Below are 25,388 nucleotides of genomic sequence, written 5' to 3'. Positions count from 1 at the left end.
TCTGGAGACAGGCTGGGAGAGCTGGGGGTGCTCAGCCTGGAGAAGGATCCAGGGAGACCTTAGAGCCCCTGCCAGTGCCTAAAATAGCTGTAAGAGAGCTGGAGAGGGATTTTGGACAGGGGTCTAGAGGGATGGGACAAAGGGGAATGACTTCAGAGTGACAGAGGGCAGGGTTAAATGGGATATTGGGAAGAAATTCTTCCCTGGGAGGGTGGCAAAGCCCTGGTACAGGTTGCCCAGAGAAGCTGTGACTGCCCCATCCCTGGAAATGTTCCCGACCAGGTTGGATGCGGCTCAGAGCAACCTGTTCTAGTGGAAGGTGTCCCTGCCCACGGCAGGGTGCTGGAAATGGATGAGCCTGAGCCTTCCGTGCCAATCCAAACCTCCTGCGATTCTATAAAACAGGGCATGAAACAGCTTGTACAGGGAGGCGGGCCTCTGCCCGGTCTCCCCGCTCCCAAATCCCGATCCCATGCCGAAAGCGGCACGGCCGGGACCAGGACTTTCCCGCAGGCTGATTGACCCGGGCTCGGTGCCGGGCCGGGCCCGCCCCTGCACCTCCCCCGTGCCCTCCTCCTCCTCCTCTCCCGGCTATAAATGGATGCGCGGCCCGCGTCTCTCCCACTCGCTGGCTGCACCGGCGCTGTGCTGCCTGGTGCCCTTCTCCATCCCATGGCCCTGCCCGGGTCCGGAGCACGCTGCCCACCATGAAGACCATCATCGCTGCCTACTCCGGCGTGCTCCGAGGTAGCGGGGGCGGAGGGAAGGGCTGGGGATGAGCCCTGGTGCCCGGAGGGGGATGCTGCGCTGCTCCGGGCTGCGGTGGGAGCAGCACCCAAACACCCCGCTCTGTGATGTTCCGCCTTTTCTATGGCCGCGGGAACGCTGTTCACGGGGAACGAGGAGGGGGAAGAGCGATGTGCAATGGCGGGGAGGCAGCTGTAGCTTTCCTTGGGTTGAGGATTACAGGTCTCCGCGCAGGTTTTGTGTTTTGGAGGCTCGGGGCGCGCTCCTGGGGCTGCTGGAAGCGGCTCTGGCTGGTCTTGCACATTTTGCCTATATGTATATATATATGTATATATATAAACTATAGTGAGTTTGCACCTTGGCAAAATTGGGGCGTGGGGCACTTGCGAATAAACGAGTGTTTCCTCCTCCCCTTTTTGTCATGGTAGGAAGAGAAGTGTAGTAATTTTATCGGCACTGCGTGGCTGATAAAGTTCAGCCTCAGCTTTATTTTCATAGAATCATTTAGCTTGGAAAAGGCCCCTTTAGCAAGTTCTGCTGTTTCATAATGCTGCGTTCCCCACACCTACATCAAGGAGGAAGCGGAAAAATGGCAACATGTTGCTATTTTTTGCTGTTTTATAACGAGGAGCTGAAGATTCAGCGCTCAGCAGGAGTTCCCGTGGTTACCAATTCTGCCAAGTTCGCTTTGTTTTGCTTACCAACCCTCCGTATTGGTAAGGGGCTTGTTGGGAGAACTGGAATGGGTGTCAGTGGCTGGCACCCATCATGGGCAGAGCTGGTGCAGACACCCAACACACTTCCCTGCACGCTGGAACATGTTGGTTAAAGGCTTCGGAGAATAGGGAATCCCAAACAGCAAGCTACCTTGTCTGCTTGTAAAGGTATCTCAAAGGATCTTGCAGGAAAAAATTCAAGTCTAAATGTTTGGCTGGATAGAGTTTTGTATCCTCTCTGCTTGCCTAGAGAAAGGTCAGGATTTGCAAACAGCGGGGTGAAAATGCAGGTGGACAGCGATTTACCCTGTGATTTGTGGAGGCTCCTTGAGTGATTGCTCTGTGTTGTGAAATTGCTAATATCTCCTGGGATGAAGAGACCTGTGAAATGGATTGATTAAACAAATCATTAGCAGAGCTGAAAGGACATGAACCTGGTGAATTAACCTCTGAGGTCTTGCTTTTGCACTTGTCCTGCCCAGTCTTGGGTGTAGAGCTGCTGGTGCTCATCTCAGCCAGAAGGATATTAGAGATTGATCTGAAGGATCAGTTGTGAACCGATTGGAGAGAAGACCTGCGTGTGTTTCCTGTATTCAGATCTGTTTCTTAAAATAACGTGGCTTGCCTGCATGACTAACAGAGGACAAGTTATATTTTCAGTTGAGAGAGGTCATTTGAATTTAGCGGCATGTGAACTGTTATATTAAGAGTTAACTGCAAACTAAGTGCAGAGAATAAATAATTCAGGAAACCTATAAAATATGTAGGGTTGACCTGAGACCTCAGCATCCACCTTGTTGGCACTGGCATGTTGTTGATGGATCTAGGACACATGCATAATTCAAAATGGAGTGTGGTTTAGGGACAGTGATTGGCCTCATCTCTAGATAATCCTGATTAGCGATGGAAAGCTGTCTTAACTCTCTTCAGGTCAGTTTTCCTCTGAGGCACCTCGTGGGGATCCTGCAGTGATATTCGTGCTTTTTAACTTAATTTAACTTATTTCTGCCTTGGGAGACTTGGGATGTTACCTTGGTGACTGCAACATCCACCAAATCCTTGCCAGCTCTGTAACCTGCCTGGGCAGGAAAGCAAAGGACTGACTTCAAAGCCGAATCCAGGTGCCTCCCAGAAGAGCTCTGACTCGGGCTGGATTTTGGGGACAGTGATGTGGGATCCTGTAGATCAAAACTGGCAGAGATGATGTGGTGTACAGGCTCATTCATGAGACCTTATGTACTGCTTGATCATGTTGGACAACTTCTCCCGCTACAGAGGAACAAACCCACTAGATTTCCTACCTCCCTGAATTTTTTTTTCCAAGTATCATGCTTGTACAAAGGCCTGGCTTTGGGATGAACATCTGAATGGCTCATACTGTCCTTTAGTCTTATTGTTTTCCTGGCATCTGATTTTGTCCTGGTGCTTATAAATTTGGCTGAATTAAGTCTGATCTTATTTAAATACAAGCGAAAAAAAGGCAGTGCAGGCATCTGCCTCTATATCTATCCCTGTATATATATGCAGAGGAATGGCCTTTGATATCAACCCAGCATTGCAAAAGTCAGAGCAGATCGTGGACCAATGCCTAGGGTTGGATGATGCTCTGAGACACCTGGTCAGGTAGGATGTGCTGTGGTCTCCTCATCTTGACCTGCCTGACTTTGGCCATAGGATGCCCAGGAGGTCTCCTTGTTTTTGGCAGAGCAGCAAGGAGGTCTTTCTCATCCCTCTCTCCTGAGGAAAGATGCCAGTGTGGCCGGAACATTGAAAGGCTGCCCTGTGCTGAAGTGTCTTTTCTAATGTTGCTTCATCAGTCAGAAGTTTGGGATGAGGAAGGTGATCTTGCTTAGCTTAACCATGGAGTTAGTCTTATACTGCATGTGAGGTTTACCAGAGCTCAGTTTGCTCTGGGGTGGGCAGCCTGGGTGCTCCTGTTTTGGGAGAACAGGATCACGGCTGGCTGCAATGAGGTGTTTTCTCTTGCTTGAGAGGTGGAGGTCTGGGCTTGCTCATATGAAACCCCTCTTTGAGAGCTCTCATATGCTCTGGACACACTGATGAGCTGTAGTAGGATGGGTCATTTTCTCTTGTCCAGACCTGTTCAGTCTTGCTAACTTAAATCTACACTTGTTGGCTGGTCTGGGAAAGTGGGGTCTTGTGGTTCCATCACTAACCTACATGCAGCTGTGAGTGTGGAGACTGAGTTTACTGCTGTGAGTAAATGCACAGCTAACATGAGAAGTGTCATGACAGATCAGTTTACTGGATCTGGAGAACCCCAGCTCCTTTCTAAAGGAGCTGATACAAATTTTTATTTGCATATCCCTGTTGACAATACTGTTGATCTCCAGGTGTAGTTACAACGTACTGCAGATATATGGGATTGAGTAGCTTCCTGGGGCAGGAGCAAACTCTTCTAAAGCTGTGTACAGGGCAGGAGGAGTATACTCTGTGCTGGTTACTCATTATTTGTCATAGCACAGCTGGTCTGTAGCTTGACAGATAAATTTGGCTAGAACAGTTAGTATAACTAATTTGGTTAGTTTAGTTTGTTATAGAAGAGAAGTAAACAAGTCTCTGAATGGACAATGATAGCAGAAGTCTCCTCTAAGTTTAAATCCAACCTAATTCTATTTTATCTTGGATGCAGATATATTAGTCAGGGAACTGGGTGGTGTTGAGACTCCGACCAGTCAGTTGTTGAAGCCCAGGAATTTTGAACCCTGTATAGAAGATGGTTTGGAACAATAACCCAAACTGTTTGTTGCATGATGAGTTGTGTCTGTCTCCAACCTCCGACCTCATGTAACAATTATTTTCTTAACAAATTGTTTAGTCTATAGTGAATATGCTTGTGCTTGGGGCACCCAGCTAAACCCAAGACACAAAATAACTTGTGTTGCTCAAGGAGTTTTTACAGGTGCACCAGTGTGTTGTGTGGGCTCCTGCTCTTGTGTGGGATGCTGAGTCCTCCTGAATAGTCTAGTACTGGTCTGTTTATGGTAGCTATCTTTGCTATCCCTCCAACTTCAGCTTCTCTGCCAAATATGTAGCTCAAAATGTCCAGTTACAGCTAATGCTTTAATGGCTTGAATACAGTTTTCCTCTAAACTATGTGAAACAGTTTAATTCTTGGCCAAGAATTAATGTGCTAATTTTCTGGAAAAGGTGGCAGATGAAGCTTGGATTTAACAAGATTTCAGTGTATTTTTAACTGTATGTAACATTTGTACTTCTCAGTTAATTTCTTTGGCTGATTTTTAATTAAGTCCTGTCAGTTGGGTTTTTCTGGTGTCCAGGTATGAAGTCCTGTTTACTTCTACTCTTGGGATCTTTGATTCTATTTCCCTGCCTAGATAAATGTTGTTTGTGTAATTTATCTGAAATAAACTGTGCTAGAAGAACACCAGATGCTGAGTCCATATTGCAGGAGTCAAATGCTTGGTCAAACCATTTGCTGACTCCAGAATCTCCTTGGTAGCAAGTCCTGCATTTGATGTTAAATGGAATTAAATGATGGTGAGCCCTTAAAAGGAAGTATTTTCTCTAATGGACTGAAGTCAAGTGACAATGTTGGGTTATTCTTCTGTGGCTGAATGCCAACCCCCATTTCTGTTGACTTGTCAAAGCCTTTCTGCTCTGTGTCACTAGTCACTGGCCTGGTTCTCCAGAGCATGGAGGATCTTTCCAAATATGCCTCCTGGTTGCTGAAGCTGAAAGGAGACAAGGCTTGCATGGGGAGCTGAATACACAGTGTCAGGTCTGACATGATGGAAAGGAAGCTCAGGACTGTCTGGAAAGGGTTGTCTTGGCACTAAAATCTGTAGATGCCTGGTTGATGAAATGGGTTAATCTAGAGTCTGCAGGTTTGGTGCAAAGGTAGACCTGATGAACTTGCCAGGTTGACTGACCATTCCCATGGTCCTTTCTTTTCCTACTGGGCATCTTTCATTTCTGAACTGGGAATTAAATGTTAATATTCAGGCCATGGTAACTACTGACTTTTCTGGTGTGGAGAATCTTGTTCTTTTTGAAGGGTATTTTTGCTTTCAACAAATAACCGACCCAGGACACTTGCCTAAGGACAGGTGCTTAGAGCTGTCTCCCAAACCACTGCAGGAGTTGAATGTGAGTTTTATGTGGCTTGAAAAGCAAGCTGACAGGTTGACTTGTGCTACCCAATGCTGGTCTATTTAGAGGGCTGGCAATGCTTACAATTTGTTCAAACATCTAGAAAATGCAGACAGAAATTTTTATCTAGAGGGATAAACAGTTCTCTTTGGGAAGAGGATAGGGATTTAGCTGATCCAAGGCTGGAGTGTTGGGTTTATGCAGCCAAAGAGGTTTAGCAGTGTAAATGCAGGTACTTGAAGAAAAAAGTTACCTGGGGCTGGGCTTTTATTGTGAGTCACAAATAATCTCTAAGACTTCTGGCTACTTTTAAGGACATAGACAGTCCGTAGATAGTCCAGTGACACCACTATTGCTAAATGCTTTCTTTAAACTTCTTCCTGGTAATCCTCAGTCTACATCAATTCTGTCCACGTGCAGTTTTGTAAGGTTTTTGGGACAGCAAGTTCCTGGAGCTATGGTCCCTCTGCAAGAGTTGAGCAACCTGATCTAGCAGAACATATCCCTGCCCATGGCATTGTATTGAGATGAGCTATAAAGGTCTCTTTGAATACAAACCATTCCAAACCCAAAGATTTCTTTTACCCTTGAACAGGCAACTGGCTTTGTAAAAAAAAATAGGGTGAATTTGGGGTTTAGCTGCTAGATTTTACAGCATAGGATTGCTGAATCTCACTGCTTAGATACTCTAGTGTGGCAGATCAATGTATGGTGACAAATTAACTCAACATATTCTCCTGTCTCGCCTCAGAAACAGGAGAACTACTTGCTGGATTCATTCTTAATACTGCACTGTATTATCTTGTAAAGAACTGCCTACAGCTCTAGCTGCTGCTTCAGCCTGGATTAGTGCTGTAGGTTTCAGTTTACTGGCAGTTGTAGTGGTATGATCTATCCCAAACTTGGTCTGATTAGAGTAATGCCCAGCACACTACTGGGATTGTCCATGTAATATGGACTAAGCAGAACCAAGGGTATGAACTGGGTGGTCTTTCTCTAGTTTTAGACTGCAGACTTTAGTGTGTCTCCCCCCTGAATGTTGCCAGGGATGAGGCATCTCTGGGTAACCTGTGCCAGCATGCCTCCACTCTTATAGCAGAAGAATTCTTCCTTGTCTCATCTAAATTGACCCTCATTCCTATGAGACAGTTGCTTTACATATTTAAAGGATGTACCAGTGACAGGGTTTCTTTGTAGAAACTACCAAAAATCCTAGTGCCTGCTTATATCTAGAGAAGCTATTTTCAATCACTTTCATTTGACTGAGTGTGAACACTTGCTATGCTATTACCACTAGCAGGCTCATGTCTTGTCAGCAAGAACTGAACCTATTCAATGTAATAGCTTCTTTCATAGTCCTAATAACAGGCTGATCCTTAAATACAAAAGGGAATATGTAAATACACATGAACATGATTTGTATTTTGGCCAGTGCTTGTAAATAAAGTAATGAAGAAAAGTGGAGGAAAACCCACTTGCAAGTGCTTCCTTCCGGGGGCTGAGTGTATTGCCAAAAGCTGCAGTGGGTGGTTCTTCATATAGACAGCAAGTGTTCTCAGTGTTTTACTCACTTTTGGGTTTTTCCCTGCTTGCATATCTTAACCTTCTACAAGAGTGGCTTTCAGCTCCTTCCTTCTTATTTACTGCTTTAGGAGTGCTGATAGTTTTCCTTACTCGTGGAGCTGTGGATCCTCAGGATGGTATGTTGAGGTGTTGCTCAACTAGCCCTTGGGCTGTGCTGAGTAAGGCTGGAGCACAGAGCTGTCCTTGAACAGCACTGGGAGTTGTGCAACAGCCCTTGAGAAGGGTGGTTGAGAATAGCTCAGACCACAGCCTGGTGTCTGCTTGCCTGTGGTTTGAGGCAGCTGATCTTTATCTTACTGTGAGCTCGTGGAGTTCGCTCTTATCAAGCACCACTTCCAGGAACTGGCAGTTTGAGGTGAGGGTATGTGTTAGGAACACGTGTTAACATCCTCTGCATTTTTATGGTCAGTTGAACAGAGGCTTGCTCAGGTGGGTACTGATCCCCTCCAGTATTCTGAAAAAAGCTAGGTGTTGGCACATGGCAATCCTTCCTCTTCCAGGATGCCCAAACTCCATGGAAAATATTAGCTTTTAGCAAGCCTTGCTCTAAAAGCAAAGTGCACATTTATCTGAAAACTCTTACTAAATAAGTTGGACTTGATGACTCTTCCTTCTATGATTCTATTTCAAAGGAAAAATATTCTTCCCTTTGCTCAGTGTGCAAGTGTAACTTTTTCTTTTATTTTTCTTTCTTTAGGCACGGGATCGAACATTCTTTCTGCTCTGCAGGATTTGTTCTGGCTCTTGAAATCCAAAGTAGAGAAACAACTCCAAATCATCTCTGTGCTGCAATGGGTTCTCACTTTCCTTATCATGGGTAACACCTTTTGGCCTAAAGCAAAGGGGTTTTGGCTGTAATTCTGGATGAATTTTAATGCAAAAATGTTAACTTTTACATAAACGTTAATTACTAGATGTGTACTGCAGCAGAGTAGTTCCTGGGGTGCGTGGATATTTTAAACCACTTACATTGATATTTTCAACTATAAATGACTTTTCCTGGCTCTAGAAAATCATAAGAGCTATGGAAAGACTGACTGATGTTTAGCTCGTACCTGTCTACATGCAAATGAGGCTGAAGCAATAGGAAATGTCTTACTTGGCTTGCTCATGGGAATATCCACAAAGATTTCTTAGAAGCAGCTTGTAACTGATGCAAGTGATTGCAACAGGAATGTCTTCCTCTTGACTTGGTCTCCTTAAAGGAGGTACCAGAGATGGGCAAGGAATGTTTGTGTTAAACCAGTAGAAGAGTAAAGCCTGTTTGTCCCTGGGTACTTGGATTATGTGAAACCTCAGGCTGCTCTCCTCCATTGGATTGATAATAATTAAACTGGAGAATGTCGTTTTAGCACAAACTGAATTGGGAAGGTAGAGTGAGACAGATGCTTAGAGCAGTCAATGTCATTTGTGGGTGGGATCCTTGGCACCCTGGTGGGATGGCTGATGCAGAGCTGGTGTATCCTGTGGGAGATGTGTGGGGAAAAGAAGTCTTGGTGCTCATCAAGTCTGGTGAAGCAGCTGCCCTACCTGGAGATATAAGAGGTGCCTAGAGGCAACATTAAGGGAAGGTTGAGCTCTAGAGGAAGCTGCCTCAGCCCTACATATGAGGTTTTGAGCCAAATCCAATTTGATAGAGGATTAATGACATCAGACTGAGACTAAGATTTCAGCATAGAAGAGTCAAAAGGCAAGGGGTGTAAATGGAGACCAATACCTGATGCAACCTTGTTTTCTTCTTTCTTGCACGTTCCCAGGTATTGCTTGCACTTTAATCCTCATGTACATACTGTGCACAGATTGCTGGGCGATTGCTGCTCTATATTTAGCTTGGCTGGTATTTGACTGGAATACACCAAAGAAAGGTAAATATTGCAGAACAGATCCTTATTCTTAAAGTGTCCATGTCTCCATGTTTGGACAAAGAAGTACATCCTTGTAATGGATGACTTCCTTTCTTAGTGGGACTTCGACTGAATCACTGACCAAAAGCATTATTTAGTGAAGCATTTAAATGTCAGCCCTCAGCATAAGCAGTGACTGCAGGTTTCACTGATGTTGAGGGCAATTACGAACTTAATATTCACTACTATTGTGCCATTGCTAGCTTTTACTAACATATTTATAAGACCTAGTTCAGAAAGATCTAAAGATTCAAGACCTTTCTGCCCTCTCCAGGTCTTGCAAGTTCAGATTGTGATGTGATTATTAAGATGTGGCTCCTCTATGGAGTTAGTGTTGCTTCAAATTAAGCAGAAGACTTTATTTCAGGAAAAAAAACAAAACAAAAAAACCTGTAGAAGCCCACTCTAGGAATCAGCAGTGGTAACAAGCTTTGGCAGCTACTTTTATAGCCAGATGAGCAAGTTCTCCATTGCTTCAAGATGACTGAAATCATCGAGGATTTTGTCCTTTCCCAAAGGTTGAATCTGAGTGTTTCTAGTTTGAATTGTAGAGTTGCCTACCAGGAATTTGTAGTCAGGCCTACTTTGCTTGAAGTACCTTGTATTCCAGAGTGTGCACTGATGCAAGTGTCCCACGTGGAGGAATTAGTTTTGATTCCTCTAGTGAGACAGCAAATGCTGGAGTCCTTTAGGCTTTTGATGGACAGCCATGTAGAAAGAGCTTTAAATTCATGATTCATTTTTCTCAACAGGGGGAAGAAGGTCCCAGTGGGTGAGAAACTGGGCCATATGGAGGTACTTCAGGGATTATTTTCCAATAAGAGTAAGTAAAAGTTTAACTCTATACCCTGGGATTTAACTACTTTAGTGTCTTGTACTGGCACTAGTCTATCTGTGATACTGAACTGCAAGCAGGATGTGGCTCAGCATTGCCATACTAGTGTTTGTGGCAGCTGTGATTAGAAAATTTGAAATGTATCACCTTTAGTGGCAATGTGATTCGCAGAAGCTGCTGTTTCTAGTGGTATTACAGATTCTTGGAAGCAATCTATAATCCTTTTTCATCTCTCCAGCTTCTGGTGACACTGGCATAGGTTATCCCAACAAGTGGTGGCTGCCTCATCCCTCAAAGTGTTCAAAGCCAGGCTGGATGGGGCTTGGAGCAGCCTGGTCTAGTGGAAATTGTCCCTGCCCATGGGAGGGAATTGGATGATCTTTAAGGTTCCTTCCAGTGCAAATCACTCTGATTCTCTTCTGTGCTGCAGCAGTCCTGTGTAGTGCCTGACCCTAACACTGTTCCCCTCTTATAAATCATAAAATCTAGCTCAGTTTTTGCCTGTTTTCCAGTAGCACTTCTGCTCTGGGATGTATTGGACCAGAGTATCTGGGACCTCTGTTCACCAAAAGTCTTAGCACTTCTCAGGGAGCATTAAAATTTGTCCTCAAAAGCCTGTTTGCTTTGGAGAAGTGGGTTTTCCCGCAGTGGGAATAGCTTCAGTTCTCCAGCTTGTAACTTGCTCGCCACATACTTGTATTTTTCCTGCTGGTTCAGACATCTTGCAGAAAGAGGGACAGGGCTGCCAGACTGCTCTGGGACTGCAGAATTAGCTGGATGACTTGGAAGGGAGCAGGGGTCAAATTCGGCTAGGAGGGAACATGATCCCTTTGGAAGGGCACACAGCTGAAAGGACTATTATGTAAGGTTGTTGGCAAGTTTTATTCAGTTTGAGTATGAGGGAGGGACCTTGATATGGCTTTTGAACTACCTATCCCCAAGACAGTTCAGCCTCAGAAAGGAACAGGGAATCCAATTCCAGCAGGATGCCAAAGCAGCTTAGACTGGATTCTTCCTTTGCAAAGTCACTCGAACTCTCAGGGTGCCTGAACGTGCTGCTGGTGAACAAGCCTTTTGTTGTACTCTTAGAAACATACAACCATTTAGGTTGGAAAAGACCTTTAAGAGCAAGTCTGACCATTAACCCAGCACTGCCAAGTTCACCATGAAACTTGCTGTTGTTAACAGGTAATTCTTGGCAAGTTTAAGTGTACATGGAAAAATTCACTAGGCCTGCACAGGCTGGAGGTCAGCCTGGGTCTCATGGCTGACAGAGAACTAAGCAGGCTCTGCTGTTGAAGATGGGTCTCAAATGTGTTTTGTTCTAGTACCAAGTCCTCAGTGCTGCACTAAACACTGCTGCCTTGGATATTGCTGAGGTGGGCTCTCTTATGTTGGGGACTTGATTCCAAAGGGTCACCTGTAGTGCTGCTTCTGCTGTTCCATCATTCCTGTGATGGCACATTTATCCCTGTCTTCCTGGAAATCTGCACTGCAGAAGCCCTGCAGGTCAGATTCACTGTGGATGTTGAAAGTTTGTCAAAGAGCTGGGTTGTTTAAGTAGGATTGGAGATGAGATGGGGTAGATAAACTAAACTTTGCAGCAGTTTTAAAAGAAATACTTGCTAGTTCACATAGCCTGTTTGTGAGAACTCTTTATGGGTGTAATTCTTTTGCCACTGTGGGGGAGGAGTTATGCAAGGTTTATGGAATCCACTGGTAATTCACATGCAAAGAGCAGAACAGGAGGGCTGACAGCTGGGAGATGACTCCTGCATGTGTTTTGGGGGAACAGCCAGCTGGCTGCAGGGTTGGTAAAAGCTGCTAGAGGGATCTTAGGGTAGAGAGGTGCTAGAGGTGGCTTTTTGCAGTTACAGGACTGACGCATAAACAATGCATCAGTATGAACAACATCTCTGGATTTTCGGAATGGTACCAAGAGCCAGAATGCCTTGGGCTTGCTAAGAGCATGGGAACTCCGGGGTTAAACTGGGTTAAACCTGTTCTTGGCCAAGAGGGAGATGGGTCTACAGAGGATCACTTGTTTAAATGTTCTCTCTGCAAAAGTCCCTTTTACTGGATCCTGATCTGTGTAATGGCTCCATAGGGCTTGGTTTGTGTCCCAGGCTTATGGTTTGTCAGGGCAGTCCTCTGCTGCATCTCATCCTGTGCCATGTGTCTGCTGAGCACTGCAAGGACAGATCACATCAGTGACAGTCACACTGGTGGCACTTGTAATGCTGAACTGGGTTCCAGCAAAGTCTGCACACAGAGCTATGGTAGCTGCATCCATACCTGCACAGGTACCAGCTGTGTTGGGCTATCAGCTCTGATTTAATTCACAGAACCTCAGTACAGTTGGAAGGGACCCTAAAGCTCATTTCATTCCAGCCCTCTGCCATGGTCAGGGACACCTTCCATTAGACCAGGTTGCTTCAAGCCCTGGTCTTGAGCACCCCACAGGGATGGGGCAGCCACAGCTTCTTTGGGCAACCTGTGCCAGGGCCTCAGCACCCTCACAGGGAAGAATTTCTTCGTATTTGGCTTGCTGTATTAGAGTAGCTGCACGAGAATCAAGCTCTGCTTAGATGTTTGTGCTGATCAGGCTGGTCTCACTGGAGTCAGCAGTGCCTCCCAGGCTGAAACACCAGGACTGTTGTACACATACCTGGAGATGAGGTCATGTTTTGTAATATAAGATGGATTTGGAAAGCAGCCTGAATCTGGCTCAATTACTCAGCGTGAGCAGTGGTTGGCTGCATTCTCTGGGACTTCATGTAGCTGTTCTGACAGTAATAAGCAATTTTAGGGCACTAGAAAAATAAGTTTATCTGCTGGTTATTGGCCTTGTAAATAGTTATTTAAGCTAAGCAGTGCATGAAGCAGCTGAGGAATGTTCCAGTGAACAGAGTCCTGGACCTGAAGTGACAAGTGAAGCCCAAGCCCTTGCAGCTGAATGCATGGGGCTGGACTGAGGCAGACATCATCTGCATACACCATCTCAGTCTCATACTGTTGATCCCAGCAGCCTCCTAAGCACACACTGCTGATCTGAGGATGTCATGCTGGGAGTGCTGTGATCTAAAGGTTTTCTTTAGGTAAAGAAGCTGAGCATGTGAACATCCCCATATACAATAGGACTCCAAGTAGCCAGGGCTTCAGACCTTTGGCTCATCTTTGTCAGACTGTGAGCACTTGAGGTGTGTGCAGGGAGACCCACTCACTGTAGTGGGAGAGTGGGCATCTGGCCAGAGTAGGAATTGCTGCCTAAAGTCTTTTTTTCCCCCCTCAATTTGTCTTGTATTCTTTGTCTTGGCTAACTTCCTGGCAAAGCTCCTCCTTAATTGTTGTACATGAGTTACAGAATGGAAATAGAAGAGTTTGATTGCTCTGTCCTAACCTGGTGTAGTGGAAGGTGTTCCAGCCCATGGCAGGGGGTTAGAACAAGCTGAACTTTAATGTACCTTCCAACCCAAGCTATTCTTTGAATTTATGGCATATATAATACTGGGAGCTTAACAGGGTCCCAGTATTCAGGTCCTGGCTTGCACTGCTGGGAAGGTAAGATAATTTCTTCTGTAGTGTTACTGGGTGTGATGCAGCTAAGTGCAGTTCTTGGGTTGTTTTGCAAGCTTACCTGCTCATGAGACTTGCTGCTTGGATCTTGCAGGATGAGCTCTGGTTTTCTGCTCTCTGCATGCTTCCATAGTCAGTGCTGCTCAGCTCCCACCCAAACAACTCATTTTTTTCCTGCTCTTTGGCTCCTGGTGCTGAGCAGCAGTGCTTCTGCAGTCCCCTTTGTCCACTACTGAATGTGCCACTGTTCCTGAAAATAAAATTGGCAATATGGTTCTTCAAGCTGTATCTGGCACTTAAATATTAACACTCATTTCCTTTACACTATTGCACTGGCTTACTGCTTCTATAGGCTGACCTAGTTCTGTGTAAAGAAATCTGTTGTTATTAGACAGGTGGATGAACTTTGCTCCCAGAGAAACAGGTTTGGTCTCTAAGAGCAGCTGGGAGCAGGTGTTTTAGTGCAATGGGCGAAGGTTCAGCTTCACTTCCAGTACTGATTGTCCGGCTGAGATGCAGCAGGGATGTGCTGACTCTGCCTCATCATGGGAGCACCGAGGCTCCAAAGAGCTGTGTGGGACTGGAGAAGACCTTGAAGGCACAAGAAAAAAACAGCTGGGGGATCAGAACAGAAGTTGCAATACTGTTGTTCAGTGACAGCTACAGCAATTCCTTGGGGCAACCTGATAACACTGTTTGCTTCTCAAGGGGAGGGGTTCAAAGAAGCAGCAGTGAGTGATCAGCCTCCTGAAGAGAGGCATGGAATCATAGAATGGCTTGGGCTGGAAGGGACCTTTAAATGCATTCTAGATCCAAAGCCCCATCTTGTGCATTTCACTGTCTTCACTCTTGCTTGAGTCTAGAAATGCATGATTTACACTGCTTCAAAAATTCCTGCTTCTACATTAAATTTAGGGAGAGATGAAGGTGTTGGCAGGTCAGACCCTCCTTGGGTTGAGTTTGTGCATTAGCAGATTCAAGGCCTCCACTTGCAGAGAAGTGCCCAACCCTGTCTGATGTCTGTTGGTCTTAGGTTCCCTGGCTTGACTTGGGTGGAAGAACATGTAGAATCACTCAGGTTGGAACAGGCTTTGAAGATTGAGTCCAACTATTCCAGTACCTTTTGGGTAATTTTTCCCTAATACCTAATCTAAACCTCCCTTGGTGCTACTTGAAGCTGTGTCCTCTTGTCCTGTCACTTCTTACCTGGGAGAATAGAGTGACCCTCACCTGCAGCCTGCATGTTTACCTTCTGTGAGCCCCTGTGCTGTGGGACAGGTGTAGGGGGCAGTGGCAGCCTGCATGGGACAAACAGGGGAAAAGAACAAATGTATGAATACCAGGCTAAATCTCAGCCCTTCTCTCTTCTCATTGGTTAGTTGGATCCCTGCATACCCCTTGCCCAGCTCCTGCAGTGGTGTGGGTGATTTGATTGTCATGAGTATTGCCAACCCTACGGCTCTGTAACAGGAGCTCTTGGAAAACATCCAGTGATAAGGCTGCAGCTTGGCTGGGACTCCTATGAGGTATCCAAGCAATGGGCTCCACTGGGATCTGGGTGTCCTTGCACGTGGTGGAGGGGCTGGAGCAGGAGGACAGCATGTCTTCCATATGTGTGGCTCTGCCAAGCTCAACATGCAGGTGCCTCGTGCTCCAGGATGACAAGGACAAACCCTCTTTCAGCTGTCTTTCCTATAAAAGGAACTGTGCTTGGTGCAAGTGAGAGGTGAGGCTTGGAAATCACCACCTTGCTCTGGCAGGAGCTTTAAGGAAAGAGTATCTGCTGCTTGTCCAGCCCAAGCCACGTGTCTGTATCTACCAGGCCTGTAGTCAAAAAGTCAGAATATTGTCTAGATTGTCCCCCAAGATCATCAAGTTCATCCATTCTGCCAGAAGTGCCGAGGCCACCAGTAACTCATGTGCCCAGGTGCCACATCCACAAAGCTTTTAACTCCCTCCAGGGATGGGCACTCCACCACTGCCTGGATAGCCTGTTGAAGTCTCTCTACAGCTGAGCAAGAACTGAGAGACGGAGGGGTTGCTTATCATATCACTGCTTTTTTCCTGGAGATTGGTTTTTGATCTTTAGTCTATTTCTTGTAACTCATCAAGGAGACAGCCCTCCTACCCTGGGAAGTGAAAGTCATTTACTAATTGGGAAAGAAGGGAAGGGGGATGAAAGAATGACTTGGTGTGATACAGGCAATGGGGCTCTGCAGAGCTGTCGCAACCACAAGTCTCTGTGCCCTCTTCCTGGAACTCTACATGACCTCAAAGCCAAAGGAAATTGTGAAGAGGGCCAGTCAGCTTGCAGAACGTGCTGCTGCATCATGCCTATATCACAGCCACTGTTTTAAATAGCACAGGAACTGTAGCTTCATCTGGGGGCAAGGCTGAGAATGGGGAGGAGGGGATCGAGTTTCTGGGCTTGCTGATTTAGTGTATTGCAATGGTACTTCAGCTCCCTATAGTGTGATCCAACAGAATGAACTTACCTAGTGCCAAAACACTTCTTGTCCAAGGCAGCAGGGTGGGTAATGCTGGTGTGACATCTTGGAAATCTGTGGGTTCTTTTTCCTATGGGAACTGATGCAGAGTGGCCTTTGCATATACAGTTCAAGGGATGGGGTGCCAAAGCTTCAGCTTGTAGGTCTGAAAGCTGCTGGGGTGTTGCAGTTGGCAAAAAGTGGCAATATTGCAGGCTGGAATGTTTAGAGATGTTTAGATTAGATACTAGGAAGAGATTGACTCTTAGGGTAGTGAGGTCCTGGCACAGGTTGCCTACAGAAGCTGTGGCTGCCCAATCCCCTGATGTGTTCAAGGCCAGGATGGACAGGGCTTGGTGCAACCTGGTCTAGAGGAAAGTGTCTCTGCCCATGGCAGAGGTTTGAAACTGGATGATCCTTAAGGTCTCTTCCAACACTAACTATTCTAACATGTGTAAAAAAATTAAATTTCATCTCTATTTTTGTAGGATGATGCAGCAGCCCTGCTGTGTTTTGTGCTGTCTGCTTCCTCAGACTGCATGTGTATTGCCTGGGGAAGATGCTCTGACACATGGGATGCTGCTGCTACCTATAGCATTAAAAAAGCCCCTCTGGCAGTAGTGGTACCAGGGAATGGGTTGTTCTATGCTAGCTAAGACAACTGTGGAGAGTCCATGCTGTGCAAACAGAGGAGGAAATGGTTAGGAATATTGCACACCCTGAAAACAATATGATTGCGACTCCTAGAGCATGCCCTGCAGGAATCAGAGATGGCTTGAGGTGTCTTGTTGACCCTTTGGCATGTAGGCCAGGGCAGAACTCCTAAAAGGAGGGATAGTTTCCAGTGGTTACCACCCTTCTGCACATTTTCCCACTTGGAAGGTGGCCAACAGGCTCATTAACTGGTTGGGTCTTTTTCAGGCATTAAGTGAACTTGCTTCTGCTATGAGGGAGTGATGTTTATGCTCTTTCTCCCTCATACTGGGATCTGAGCCACTAATGTGCTGAGAGAGGGCTTGGAAGGAGGTGTAGCTGTGGCTACAGAACTGAAGAATTTGGTTGGTTCAGGCAAGAGGTGTGTAAGAATTCCTTAGGAAGGAGCAGAGGAGCAAAAGGCCTAGGTTGCAGCAACCCATGCCCTGTTCCTACTTGGCTGGCAGGCTTCTTGTGTCCGAGATCGGCTTGTTTATCCTGCTCCCTCTGCTCAGGAAACTGAAGTCTAAATGGCTGCTCCTACCAGAGAAATCTCTGTAATCCAGGACAGGCCATACATGAGCTCTTAGGCTGCTCTCCCTGATGGGAAGAGACAAAACCTGGAGGATATGACTTTTTTTTTTGCTTCTCCTAGTTTTATTTACTACTTGAAAATACCCATCTTCAATTAAGCTTTTTTTTTTTTTTTTTTGTTTCCTAGCTGGTTAAAACCCACAATCTGCTGACCACCAGGAATTACATTTTTGGGTACCATCCACATGGCATCATGGGCTTGGGTGCCTTTTGCAACTTCAGCACAGAGGCCACAGGTGTCAGCCAGAAATTCCCTGGGATTCGACCATACCTTGCTACCCTGGCTGGGAACTTCAGGATGCCCATATTGAGGGACTACTTAATGTCTGGTGGTAAGCACAATCACACTGTGCCATCTCTGCTCATGCTCTTGGCTCTGAGCTCTCTTCACTTCTTTCAAGTGAAAAGCTGTGTTGGAAGCTCACATAACCACTTCCTGCTGGTAGCGTCACATAAATGTTGATTTCATATAGTTGTCAAGAGGAAGCTGTGAATAAATGTGAGAAATCCTATCTAGTGGAAGCTGTGCCTGTCCCTGGCAGAGGGTTGGAACTGGATGATCTGTAAGGTCCCTTCCAACTCAAACCATTCTGTGATTCTGTGAATATGACTAGTTTGGGCTGCAGGGACTGCTGCTCCTCTCTGTTCATCCTTAACTGTAGGATACTCTTGTCCAAAAGCATAGTAAGGATAACTGACAGCTGTAGTTGTGGAAGGTGGAGACATGGAACCAAGTTGTCCTAGTTATTGTGTGAAGGTACAGGAAGAACTGACTGAAAATACTGAGTAACCATGGCCAGCTCAGCTGCTGGGCTCACTACCACATGCCTTGTCACACATCTGTGTCTTGTGGTGGTGTTGGATGCTGTCTGCACCCAATCATACTTCTGGGTGCCTGCCAGGGGTAAAGAGCCAGACATATTGCAGGATACCAGCTGTTCAGAGAGCCCCTTCCCTGAAAGTATTCCTGTAGATGGATTATGCAGTGATGATTAAGTGTGCTGAATTACATTATTAGGTCTGTTTTAATGGAGTCCAGGATTTTAATGCTGGAGGGCTTGTAAGTTATGACTGGGCAGAGGAAGCATGTTTAAAATACCAATAAAGTGTTCTTGCATGGCCTGATCGTCCTTTTCAGAGCAAGGACGTCTGTCAACTAGATAGAGGTAAGGGAGTAACACTTAAAGACTGAATTGAACAATCCAGTAACCTGTCTGCTGTTGCTGGAACTGATTAATCAATAAGAGACTTTAAAACAGTTATCTTAATAAGTACTATGGCTGGGAAGATGATAGGAATAGCTGTACCTGACTCTGACTTGTTAGAATTGACTATTCGTGAGTTTACTGTCTTAACTGAGGGAGAGAAAAACTAACTGGATCTAGGGCAGAAAAGGTGTTTGTCCCTATGTAGAAAGGGCAGTATCTCAAGCTGGTTTTTTATATTTCTGTACTGATGTTAGTTGCTGTGTGAAGTCCATAATGTGGGAATTCACAGGACAGCAGCATATGAGAAGTTGGGATCTGCTTTCCAGTCTGTCACATCTGTAAATTTAAATTTGTGTTGCTTAAGTTTCCATGCAGCCTTTTTATATTTAAAAGAAACACCTTCAATCTGTTTAGTATGACTGGCAGACAAGTCTTGTGGCCAGCCAGAGCTGCTTTATCCTTTTTGGAAGGAATGTGGGAGTAGGCATTAGCAACATCATTGCTGGCTTGGCTATCCCTGAGCATTGTGCTTAAACCAGAGGAAAACTGTGCTTCCTCTGTTCCTAGGATCTAAGCAAGACTACAGGTGTGATGAAGTTAACCTTCTGAAAGCCATAATTTGGGGTACTGATAGGCCTTAACATCACTTAGAAAGTGCTGATAATTCCCTCAATCTTTTTTTTCTGTGGACAAATCACTTCTAAGTGGAATTATAACAAATCTTAACACTAAATGCAATACCAATATGCATAGTTGACTTACAAGTAGTACAAATTCTTAATTTTATGGCCTACTAGAGGTTAAGGTACAGCAGGAATCCTATAAGGCATGAGGGCATGACCAGAAAACCCTATAGAGTATATGAATGTGCTGAAGAGCAGAATTTATCTATTGCCACTTGTCTCTGTCTCATTGCACTTTCTGAAGGAACTATTTAGTGCTGTGAGCAGCTGTAATCTCCTCCTGCTAACAAGTGTGAAAGAGCTGAACATAAATCTGTTGCCAGGCTTGTGTAGCCAGCATGAGCCTTGGTGTGGAGAATGGGACAAAGCTGAAGGTTGGAGCAGTGAGTAGTCTGAGCCTTTCAGAGGAAAAATGGTCAGAGAGATGTAGCTGTGTTGAAAGAAGCTAATTCTTCATCCTCAATTCCAATGTGGTCTGTTCTGTTCTTATCTGGAGCTGGGATAGGTGATGACCCTGTTCCCAGATAGACATCAAGACTGGCAGACCTGTCCTGTCTAAGTCCCCAGGGCCTGTTCATCATTTAGTTCTTGGCTCAAGCAATTAATACCATGAGTATAATAGAGCAATGACCTAAAGTACTCAGATCAGGTGTGTTATGTGATGGCATCCCACTTCTCCTTGGCTTATCCTGGCCAAAAATATGAGGCAGGAGCCAGCTTGGACACCAATTGTAGGATAAAAGCAAGAATTTAAAAAGCAGACAGTCAAATTTCTTCACATTTTTAAAGCAATACAGAGGAAATTAAAGGTGTTGTCTTCGGGTTTTCATTTCCCCAGAGTGAGGACTGGTGCTTTAAGGCAGAGATTGCTTAGTAAAGGTGAAGGGAGGTCCTGTTCTTTCCAGTGTGGAATAGAGGGAAAGGCCTGCGCAGACACTTTCCTCAGAGTATGGACTTATGTAAACTCTGTTCTGTAAACTGCAAGAGCTTCAAATTATTTCAGATCTGTCTTGAAGGTTTGTCCACTTATTTTCTTTATATCACTAAAATATTCTCCCACATCTATTCCACTACCTAATTTTGCTGAGAAATTGGTCAATATCAGACTCTCATCTATCAAAATAACACAGCTGCTTTCTTCCACACTAAAGGTAAACCAAATCTTAATGTAAAGTTTACATGGAGGGAGGATGTCTGATACCAATGCCTTTGATATCACTAGGTATAGGAAATCTTTGCTGAAGCCTTTTGATAAAGGACAATTTTTGAGAGCTGATCTTTGTGGAGTTTGACCAAGTCTAGTGCTGCCAGGTCTATGAACTGCTTACTTAGTTGAGGAATAGGTTGCCTGCTAATACCACCCTCTCTGACCACAGGGAGGTTGGACAACTCAGCTTGTAATGAGGGCATAAACTTTGTGCTGTAAGTATGAGAAGATCCTGAAGTCCCCAGCCAATCTCACAGTGTGACCCTTGTGTGTCTCCTTAACCCAGGTATATGTCCTGTGAACCGTGACAGCATAGATTACATATTGTCCAAGAATGGCAGTGGCAATGCCATCATCATCGTGGTTGGAGGGGCAGCAGAGTCCCTGAACTGCACCCCAGGGAAGAACTCTGTGACACTGAGGAACCGGAAAGGATTTGTGAAACTGGCTCTACGGCATGGGTAAGGGGCAGCCTCAGTGCTGGAGCACTACTGCTACCATGTGGAAGGTGCTTTTATTGGAACAACTTGGTCTAGGTGAAGATATCCCTGCTCAGTGCAGGGGAATAGGGCTAGATGGCCTTTAAAAATCCCCTCGAGCCCAAAACATTTTGTGATTGGGTTCCCTGAAGCAGCTGATACCTTGGAGGGGTTCTCCTTTCTGCAGTTTTGCTGTGTTGTGTGGATGTTTGCTCAGAGAATCAGACATGAGTATCCTTTTGGCTTCTGCCCCTGAGCAAGGTACAGAGGCAGGGGGATTCCTGGGACAGCAGGAGGCTTCCAGGGCAAGGAGAGACAGTGTCAGTATGGGGTGATGACCTGTGCAGCCCCCCTGATCCCTACGTGTCTGAAAAGAGATGGCATCCAAAATAGGAGTTGAGTATATATGGAAGCATGTCCAATGCCTGAGTGCATAATGTTTCACAGGCCCATTGTCAGTATAATTCTCCTGTATGCCTTCAAAGTATATCTTTTATGTCATACCAAGTCTGTCTGGCTTTTGTCAGTATCTTGTGCCTCACAAAAAGCTCTGGGCAATGGTACCAGAAACTGTGCAGCCTGGCAGAACACACAGGTGTGGGGCTGTCACATGAACTACAGTCCAGGGGATGGAGTCCTGAATCTTTCTGTCTTTCTAGAGCGGACTTGGTTCCTGTCTACTCCTTTGGGGAGAATGAAGTGTACCAGCAGGTGATCTTTGAAGAGGGTTCCTGGGGAAGATGGGTTCAGAAGAAGTTCCAGAAGCACATTGGCTTTGCTCCATGCATCTTTCATGGCCGTGGCCTCTTCTCCTCCAACACCTGGGGGTTGTTACCTTACTCCAAGCCCATCACTACTGTTGGTAAGCTTTTGGTATAAACATGCTGTGTGCCTCTCTAGGTAGCAGAGATTTGAATCTGTGCTATAACCTGCTGTAGTTTGGTCTTGGAGTCTTGACTATAAAATGGCTTTCCCTTCTATATAAAACCTCCCAGTAAAACTGAGAACAAGCTAGAAGAGTTTCCAGAGGTTACAAGCCTTCAATGAATGTTCTGCTTCCAGGCAATTTTACAAGAGTTCTTTTTTGGGGTAAAATGTTGTAGCTCTACTTTCTTTGGCCTTGGATAGCTGAAGTCAGAAGCAACCTGGCCCCCCATGCTCCAGTGGGATGCATGTCTGACAGCTGAAGATTAAAGCCAACCCTAAAACTTGCATTTGAGTCTTCTAACCCAAAGCAGCGAGGCTTTGGGTGAGGGGGGGGAAGGTCAGCTTTGCTTTTGTGGTGTGTATGGGGGAACACATAAGAAGAACTGACTCTTGGCTCCTGTTAATTGAGAAGGGATTTATCACTGCTGTAAACAGAAGGGGGGGCTTCCAGGCACTTTGAACAGTAGAGGCATTTGTGTAGCTAAAGCAAATCTGGTATTGCTGCAGATATGATGTGTCCTTGCTGTGGGACTTGTGCTTTAGAGCCTGGTAAAACTGGGAGGAATGAGGCTGTAATGGCAAACTGTGCTGTGCCAGAATGGATGTGCTGAACTAGGACAGCTGTGTCCATAGAGGACAAATATCATGGTTGTAGGAGCATTTAAGCTAACGTGGATTTGTCCCTTTTTTATCAGTTGGCGAGCCCATCACCATCCCCAAAATTGATAATCCATCCCAGAAGGATGTGGACTTCTACCATAGCATATATGTGGATGCCCTGATCAAACTCTTTGACAAATACAAGAGCAAATTTGGCCTGCCGGAGACTGAGGTCTTGGAAGTCAACTGAAGGCACTGGCTCAGCAGCATCTCCTCTTCTCAGAACTGACACATCTTTTCCAGGAGTCCAAGTTGTCATTGTGTACTTGAAAGCATGTGTGGGTGTATGTGTCCTTCAAAGCAAGTGTTTAAAGTACTGCTAGACCACTTTAAAAGAATAATAAAGAAAGGCTTTGCTTTAGAGAAATCCCATTACAAACATCTTTTTATACCAAAAAAGCACAACTCCCCATTGCTGTGAGGATTTTGATAAATGATTGCCTTTGTAATCTGCTATATTGGATCACCAGCAATGGATTAGAAAAATCCCTACAGCTACTGTACCCACTAGCACAAGCAATTTTGGGAAAGTAGGATGCATCTGGTTTTCAACCTAAAAAGCAGCAGGTTGATTTGAGCAGCATGGCAGTTTTAGAAGTGTGTTGCACAAGAGCCCTGTTGAGACATGCTTATGTAGCACAAGAGTATTTCTGCTTTGGAAAAGCCCTTTCTGGTAGTACAGTTGGGCTGCCAACCCCCCTGGTGTGGCATCTATGCTTGATGGTGCAGGAAACCAAGTGGGAAGAGTCAGGTGAATCTTGATCCATAGTGTAGTGGATGATTTTGTGGCTGTAAATTCAGCACTGTATTTGAAATGTCATTTTAGAAGCAGGTATGTCCCAGGTGCTGTTAGCATGGAGGCTTGCAGCTGGAAATATGGGACTTCTTCACAGCCATAAAACTCCAAGGATAAGCTCTAGGAGCTGTGGGATGGTGCAGTCACGTAGCTCTGGTTTTGCAGACCTCTAGGGTAGCCCCTAGGGGGAAAATGCAGTGGGACTATTGATGTAAGTGCTTTGGATCCCAGAAGTATTTGGGGAAATCTAGAAGTAACTGCTGGCCTGAAGATGGCTTTTAATTACTCCATCCAGTGAATGTAAAGGAGTAGCCTTTGCACACATAGAAATTAAAGTGAGCTACTTTTAAAAGTATTTATAAACTGTTTACGTGGATGTTAACATTGCTTGTAGTGAGATTTCTTGAGAATACAATTTGTTTATGTGTAAACCTGAAACACTGCACTACTTGCATGTCTGACCTGCCTTTTCAACCATTCAGTTGAGTGTATATTGAGCTCTGAAATGTGCCTTTCTTCCATGCAAGAGGATGGTACTTCACATTCCTGGAATCTTGCCTCTAAAGACAAATGTTCATCTGTCATATTTGATAGATTATTGTATTACAGAGTATTAATTTTTGTACAAATTTCTAGAAATAAACTTGGGCAAAAATAGTGGGCTGCTTTGGTCCCTTCAGTGTTGCAGAGTTTATGGCTGGTATTACAGCAGTAGTTTGTATGATTGCAGTTGTGCCTTTTTTCCTATGGGGAACAAAATGGTTTGTCTCTACAAAAGCAGACTCACACGAAAATCACCATCTCTGGAAGTGTGTAGTGGTGGACCTGGAAGAGTTAGGTTAAGGATTGGACTTTAAGTGTCTTTTCCAACTTTAATGATTCTGTTCTACCATCTGCCTTCTTCCTGCATGGGACAGCCAGGATAATTTAAGCAAATCTCTGTGGTTTAAGGTTGGGTTTTTGCCTGGGAGTGTACAAGGAGCTGAGGCATCCTCCATCTGTGGCCCTCCTTCACTGAGCAGATACAAAAAGCCCTATTGCTCCTTACAGCAGATTACTTTGGGTTTTGTTGCTGCCTAGAACAGAAAGGGTTGCATCCCTGGTGAAGAAATCCTTCTAGCCTCTTTCAGTACTTAGAAGGGAGCTTCATAATAAAGAGTGACTTTGTATACAGAGTGCTTAGTGATAGGACAAGGGCCAAATAATAACTTCTATAAATAGGCAAGAAACCTAATAGAGAGATATAGATAGGGTAGTGGGAAGAAGTTCTTCCTCGTGGGGGTAGTGAGGCCCTGGCACAGGCTGCCCAAAGAAGCTTTTGCTGCCTCATCCTTGGAAGTGTTCCAGGCCAGCATCCAGTTCCTGGTATAGTGGAAGGTGTCCCTGCCCCATGGCAGGGGAGTTTGAATGAGATGAGCTTTAAGGTACTTCCAACTCAAACCATTCTGTGATTATTCTTTTCAGAGCCCCCAGACTTCTACTGGAGGTGCAAAGTGCTCCAGAAATAGCTCACAGTGCTGAAGAGTTCATGTGGGCTCTTCTAGTAACGAGAGAGGGTTTATTTAATCTGTTGTTTCTGGGCTGGTTCTGGCCTGTGAACCATGGAAGTGATCAGTCAGTGCTGGCTGACTGTCACAGCCTGACAGTGCTCTTCTCCAAGGTGAAAGCCAAACTTATTCTTTGCCCTTTCCAGGCTTGGCCAATGGAATTTGGTAGTCACCTGCTCAGGAAGATAAACCTGGTGTATTGCTTGCTCCCCTTTTTCTCACCCCTAGTAGGATTGATTTGTATCTTTCTTTTCTGCTAGCTGACATTAAAGCTGTGTTTCCAGTGACTTCTCTGGAAATGTGTAGCAAGAAAATCTCTGCCCAAACCACTTCTAACTGCCTGTGACAAGTCACTGGAATCTACCTTTGAGGATTCCATGAACTGGAGGAGGTCAGTTCTTGCAGAGCTTTTTCCAAGCAGTGTTTTTGATTATCAAGTTTTAAATCAAAGCATAGCTGCAGACTGAAAATCCCCCTAACACACAGGAGAGAGAGTTATTTCAAACAAGGCTCCATTCCTGCAAAAAGGGATATATTAATGAATATCCTGTGCTTTTTCCGTACTGCAGGGTTGGACCAGCTCTGATGAATTCTTGGCTGTGCTGGAAGTAC

The 25,388-nt window shown here is 45.2% G+C and overlaps 1 protein-coding gene across 2 annotated transcripts; it reads left to right on the top strand.

The window, feature by feature from the left end:
* Nucleotides 1–424: 424 nt before the first annotated feature.
* On the top strand, nucleotides 425–23,886 carry DGAT2 (diacylglycerol O-acyltransferase 2). Of its 2 annotated transcripts, XM_014882080.2 has the most exons (8): nucleotides 425–747; nucleotides 7,879–7,998; nucleotides 8,939–9,046; nucleotides 9,838–9,908; nucleotides 17,397–17,601; nucleotides 20,654–20,828; nucleotides 21,506–21,708; nucleotides 22,469–23,886. In XM_014882080.2, exons 1-8 carry the CDS (start codon nucleotides 708–710, stop codon nucleotides 22,621–22,623), a joined length of 1,077 nt encoding a protein of 358 aa, XP_014737566.1. In that variant the 5' UTR covers nucleotides 425–707; the 3' UTR covers nucleotides 22,624–23,886. The 2 variants fall into 2 exon arrangements, with proteins under 2 accessions (XP_014737566.1, XP_014737564.2); XM_014882078.2 differs by lacking the exon at nucleotides 425–747 and having other exon boundaries at nucleotides 7,767–7,998.
* The last annotated feature ends 1,502 nt before the right edge of the window (nucleotides 23,887–25,388 follow it).

The sequence above is a fragment of the Sturnus vulgaris genome, chromosome 2 (assembly GCF_052056855.1).
Source record: "Sturnus vulgaris isolate bStuVul1 chromosome 2, bStuVul1.hap1, whole genome shotgun sequence".
Classification (NCBI taxonomy): Eukaryota; Metazoa; Chordata; class Aves; order Passeriformes; family Sturnidae; genus Sturnus; species Sturnus vulgaris.
The sequence above is the reverse complement of the archived record's forward strand: the minus strand, read 5'-3'. Positions and strand labels throughout refer to the sequence as shown.